We start from the raw sequence: 5,435 nt of genomic DNA on the forward strand, positions 1-5,435 counted from the left end.
AGCACTGTTTTGAATAAATAACATGCCTGAAAGTTTCGGTAAAATAATGTTTACGACCTTAGTAAAAAAATCAAATGTTTACTTTAAAACGAGTGAGTTTGTAAATGTTGCTTAGCGAGATGTTTGAGAGAAAGTCTGCAAACATCTTAAGACCTGTTAAGGAATTAATAGTGTATAAAAAATAATAACAAATATTAAGCAGAGATGTTTTAGCGTATTGCAAAATATACAAAACATATTTTGTTATTTAATTTTTTTTAATGATTTTTTTATTATAAATAGGAGTCAATGTGCGCATGTAAAATATGTATTGCATAGAGGTAGTATAATTCTTTAAACATTAAAAAAGTTTAATGAAAAAATATTTTATGAGCATTTTGCCTGAATATACTGAAACGGTATAAACTATTTAGCCCTAAACATATACCTCTAATACATTTTTATTAGGGATAAAATATCCAGGATGTTTATTGATGTATTCTTTGCACATGTTAAATGTAATAAGATAAAGTGGAGAGGTGTAAGGAAGCACGAACACAATAGTATTATGCATTATTTTATTTTATTCAGTTTATTAGTTAAAACAGTGTTTTACATGCACGCTAAAGTCATCCTCTATGAACACATGCATCATTCGTATTTCTTCCTAAACAATCGATTTAAATTTTCGTGTAAGTGAAAAGCATGTTTTTTATTTGGACATCTTGTTCTGCACATAATGTCAACAAAAATGGAACCTTCTTTTAAAACATATAAAACTTCAAAGACATATAAAACTCTCACATATTCCATTAGTACATGCACGAATTGGGTGGAGCTGGCACGTGACATCTATATGACACATATGCTTTTCAAATGATCAATAAATGCATGTGTAAACTGCGCAAAACCAATAATATGACACGGTACCTCGCCAAACGTATGTATATTTTAACAATAGTAAAACAGTGTATTGGTAGTGCTATGAAATTCGAGCATTTAAATGCTCTCAACGCATCTATAAACACAATAAATCCCATGTATCTTTAAATGTCATTATTTCAAGAACAACATAGTTTTGTTGCATGCAAGAGATAAAGGAACATAACACATCATAGATGAAATCAATACATATTTCGTCAATCTCATAAAATCAGCGATATTCAGATACAGTGTTCAACACACACACACACACACTCGCGCACTCACCAACGTACTTTCTCGTAAAACTAAATTAAAACAGCAAACAAAATCTGTTACTGTTTTTACATGGTCTTGCATGATTTGAAAATTAATCGTTTGAATCTCACGTATCTTACCCGGCTGAACCACTCCTACACATCCATGTGTTCCAAATTGATATATGACAATATCTACTTTCGATCACGTGTTGCGGGACGGATTGCGCGTCATCTCGCCTTCCCAAATTTTCTCCTTCTGCAGCTCGAATCCAAAACATCATATCTGTAGTACGGACTACAGGGGAAAGATGTTCAACTCTGTAAATCTGGGCAACTTCTGCTCCCAGACGCGTAAAGACCGGACATCCGAGTTCGGCGACAGAACAGGCTGTGCCTCTAATATCTACCTCCCCAGCTGCACCTACTACGTACCAGAATTTTCCGCCGTCTCTTCGTTCCTTCCACAGGGCCCCTCGCGGCAAATCACATACCCCTATTCCACAAACCTGTCTCAAGTGCAACCGGTGCGAGATGTTTCCTACGGTCTAGACCCGTCCAGCAAGTGGCACCACAGAACCAACTATGCATCTTGCTACTCAGGAGAAGATCTGGTGCACAGAGACTGTCTTCCGCCAGCCACCATGACAGAAATGCTCATGAAAAATGAGAGTGTGTACAGCCACCACCACCACCACCACCAGCATCATGCAAACTCCAATCACCCCTCTACTGGTTTCTACGCCGGCGTAGGGAAAAACAACGTGCTTCCTCAAGGCTTTGATCGTTTTTTTGAAACCGCTTATTGTAGTACGGACAATCAACCAGATCACTGTTTACAAAAGAACGAGATGAATAAACTAGAAACGTCGTCCCAGCAACCCACAGCTGCCTCGGCGGGTCCAGAGCCGGAAAAGGACCCAGATGATGATGAGGAACATACAAATTCGGGATCGTGTACGTCGGCAGCTACTAAGGACGGGAACGCGAGCAAGAGCAGTCACTCGAGTAGGTACCGAAGCTGTAAATGGGGAAAGGTTAAGGGACTAGCCCGGTGTTTTGTCGGTCAGATTTTATGTGGAGTTTTATAAGCATTCAAAGGATTTTATTATAACCTACAAAGCTCTTTCCTCCAACGAAAAGAATTTTTACGATGGGAAAGCGCTTTGAAAAAAAAGGATGTTATACACAGAGGCTACTATCCAGAGTCTGTGAAATTTTAAGAGTGCGCTATTGTGACAAATGCTAACTTTGATCATGAACTTGCGTTGAGCATTTCAGGGGATTTTCTTGTTTAGCTTTCTGGGGTAAAAACCAATTGGGCAGAACATTACTTTTGGCATACTGTGAATTTTGTTTTAGCAGCTTGAATGAAAACTAGCTAAGCCCTTATTAGCTGTGAAACGTGCTGTTAGTCAACGGCCATAATGTTGGGTGTACCGGCATTATCTGGCTGGTTACTCATACATGTCTAACAGTTGTGTTTCAGTCTAATTTGAAAAGAACCAATTTTTGTCACTTGATGTCACTTTTTAGATAAATTCCTCATTGATAAGCAGAATTTATTGCTACACGATATAAGCGTTAATAGCTTTCTTTGCAAAAACACCAACCTCAGTTTAGAGAGATTCATATTTTGTTGTTTGTGAGTGCTGGGCTACTCAGACTATTTGATAGCTACCGAAATCTGTTAACCTCCACGGCCATTCACAGAAGTCAGTATCTTGGGCCCACAGTGATATGGATTTGTCTTTAGTTATAGGAGGTTTAACAAAGAAAATACAATTTTGCGTATTTACGGTAAAGGGGCATTTTATTTAGTCCATGCACCGACACCAACATTCAAAAGGGAAAATTGATAAACAGAAAGAACACCCTATTAAGATCATACAATTAAAAACCGCAGTAAGTCTTTAAATGCGCATCAATTTGTTTATAGTTGCCCAAGTTAAGTGTTTTTCATATTTATTATACAATTTACGTCGAGGTTTTAGATTTGCATTGGATTGACGAGCATATTTGGGTACGTTTCCACATATCAGTAACCTTAGATGCGAAACAATTATGACAAAGTAATTTTGTGACATTGGAAATCTTTGTAGAAAATTGTGTGTGGGGTTTGAAAAAGCATCCTACTGTTTAATTTTTTCTCAAAAATAAAAATGTTTGATATTCATGTAAGATGTCTTTCTGATTATCCCAAGGTACCCCGCGCACAAGAAAGAAGAGATGCCCATACTCAAAGTTTCAGATTCGTGAACTGGAGAGAGAATTTTTCTTTAACGTTTACATCAACAAGGAGAAACGACTGCAGCTGTCCAGAATGTTAAACCTTACTGACAGACAAGTTAAAATTTGGTTTCAAAATCGTAGAATGAAGGAAAAGAAATTAAGCAGAGATCGCTTACAGTATTTTTCCGGGAATCCGTTGTTGTAATTATTAAAATGTTTTAAGGTTTATTTAATTGTTCTTTAAACGTACGGCGAAAACATGCCAATCTAAAACCTTAGTCGGTATGTTTTGCAAGGGCCCACAATAGTATCAGCAGTCATCTGAGGATAGAAACAGGTTTGAGGCAGGGTGGGGACAAAGATGGAGAATGTTACTTTGATAAACAGGCATTTCTAGTTTGGATTGACAAACTAGAGTAACGTTGTTTTATGATAGTGTCACTTAATTAAAGTAACATAAATGCTTACATTGAGAATGGTCATATATATTATAGCCTACTATAATATATTCTAAAATTTACCGTTTTACCTTTTCTGGTTGTATATATGTACATTAAAACAAACACACTCGACTCTGGTTCAAATCTGGAGATGTCATAATTTTTTATGTTTTCACCATTTAAAACTGTGACTTGTACAGTCTGTAATAATGTATTCCTTGTACAGAAATTATGCAATGTGCTTTTGTGAATGTAAATATAATGTTATTTTGAGTATCCTCGCCCTATCCCTGCTGCTATTTTCCTTTTCATTTCCCTTGCAACCTTGTGAGCTTTGTTGTTTGATTCTTTAAATTATTTGCTGTACACCCAAAGTTCTCCTGTTTTGCGGAGGAAAGGCTCAGCGATCAGAATTGGCCTGTGTACCACACATATATATTAATCAAAAATAAACAGAAACAATTGGTAAACTGTTACATGTCAACTGTGATTTGATTGTTGAACATTGACACCAAAATACTCAGCTTAAATGTGGAAGTGAAATAACATTGTAGCATGTGGCAAATTTTACAGTTGAAATTGAGATCTAAGATTACAGAAATCGCTCCAAATTATAAGAAAACCTCTTTCTATCCGCCGCTGTCCCTCCCGGTCATTCGCCCACAAGTGGATATCAATAGCTGTTGTTTTCCAGTGGCACGAGATTAGTTCAAAAAGTGCTTTAACATTTAAATTTAAAAAATGCCCTAAAAACATTTCTTTCAAAGAAATGTAGAAAACTAACGTTACTAATAAACGTAACCAGAAATTCTGAACACGTGAAAAATACGAATTCAGAATATCTTTTAGTACCTACTAAATGGAATCGCCACTCTTGTAGTCTAGACACTGCAATAAAGCCAAAGGCCTAAATTGCTTTTTTGGACTTAATTGCACCGTCTGTTCGAAGGCAATGGTTTTCACTTCCGCAGTAAATAGTAAACAAGAAAGTCCGACTGCTAGGGGGAAACTAAGAAACGTTTAAATATATGCATTAATGGCCATTGTAAGTCCAACAAACCAATTCTGTAATATCGTACACAGTACAGTTGGTTCACATCCAGAGATAATATCTTCATATACACATTTATCGCCTTTAAGGAAAGGGGAGCAGAGGTTAGAAAGCAATTAATTGCTGTGTAATTGCGATGCACGTTCCAATGTGCAGTTTACATTGTATGATTTTGTCACAACATGTGGGTTGCACAAGGCTTGCAGTTGTGCTTGTTGGCACTTGTGTATATGAATGACTAGATATAATGAAAAGTTGTCTTTGAACTTCAATAATGTCAAGGCCTTCACCTTTAACCCATTGCAATAAAGCGGAATCAAGGAGCCCCTTTAGTCAGGAAACGTCGTGAACAGCACAGAACCAATCAGAGCAAGTGGGAAAGCACCAAAGAATGTCTTAGCAGCAACACTTTGACCTCTCACATTAAACTGCAGCAGGTAACTTTTCCCGCTTTAGCACTCCCATTAAATACGCTTTATTGTCTCTGTAAAATGTAATATTTTCGTGCATGAAATATTTTATGACATTTTGGCATGTTCTTGACCATTTAAGTTT

The 5,435-nt window shown here is 36.8% G+C and overlaps 1 protein-coding gene across 1 annotated transcript; it reads left to right on the forward strand.

Annotated features, from left to right (window-relative positions):
* The first annotated feature begins 605 nt into the window (after positions 1-605).
* On the forward strand, positions 606-4,284 carry hoxc11a (homeobox C11a). Its single transcript, XM_065285330.1, has 2 exons — positions 606-2,165; positions 3,362-4,284. Exons 1-2 carry the CDS (start codon positions 1,343-1,345, stop codon positions 3,592-3,594), a joined length of 1,056 nt encoding a protein of 351 aa, XP_065141402.1. The 5' UTR covers positions 606-1,342; the 3' UTR covers positions 3,595-4,284.
* Positions 4,285-5,435: the final 1,151 nt, after the last annotated feature.

Source organism: Paramisgurnus dabryanus, chromosome 21 (assembly GCF_030506205.2).
Source record: "Paramisgurnus dabryanus chromosome 21, PD_genome_1.1, whole genome shotgun sequence".
NCBI classification, from domain to species: Eukaryota; Metazoa; Chordata; class Actinopteri; order Cypriniformes; family Cobitidae; genus Paramisgurnus; species Paramisgurnus dabryanus.

Excerpts from the sequence above, each read along its gene's own strand:
- hoxc11a (XM_065285330.1), top strand. The coding sequence starts at position 1,343 with ATGACAATATCTACTTTCGATCACGTGTTGCGGGACGGATTGCGCGTC. Across the intron at positions 2,166-3,361 it reads GAGCAAGAGCAGTCACTCGA|GTACCCCGCGCACAAGAAAG; the intron begins GTAGGTACCGAA and ends GATTATCCCAAG.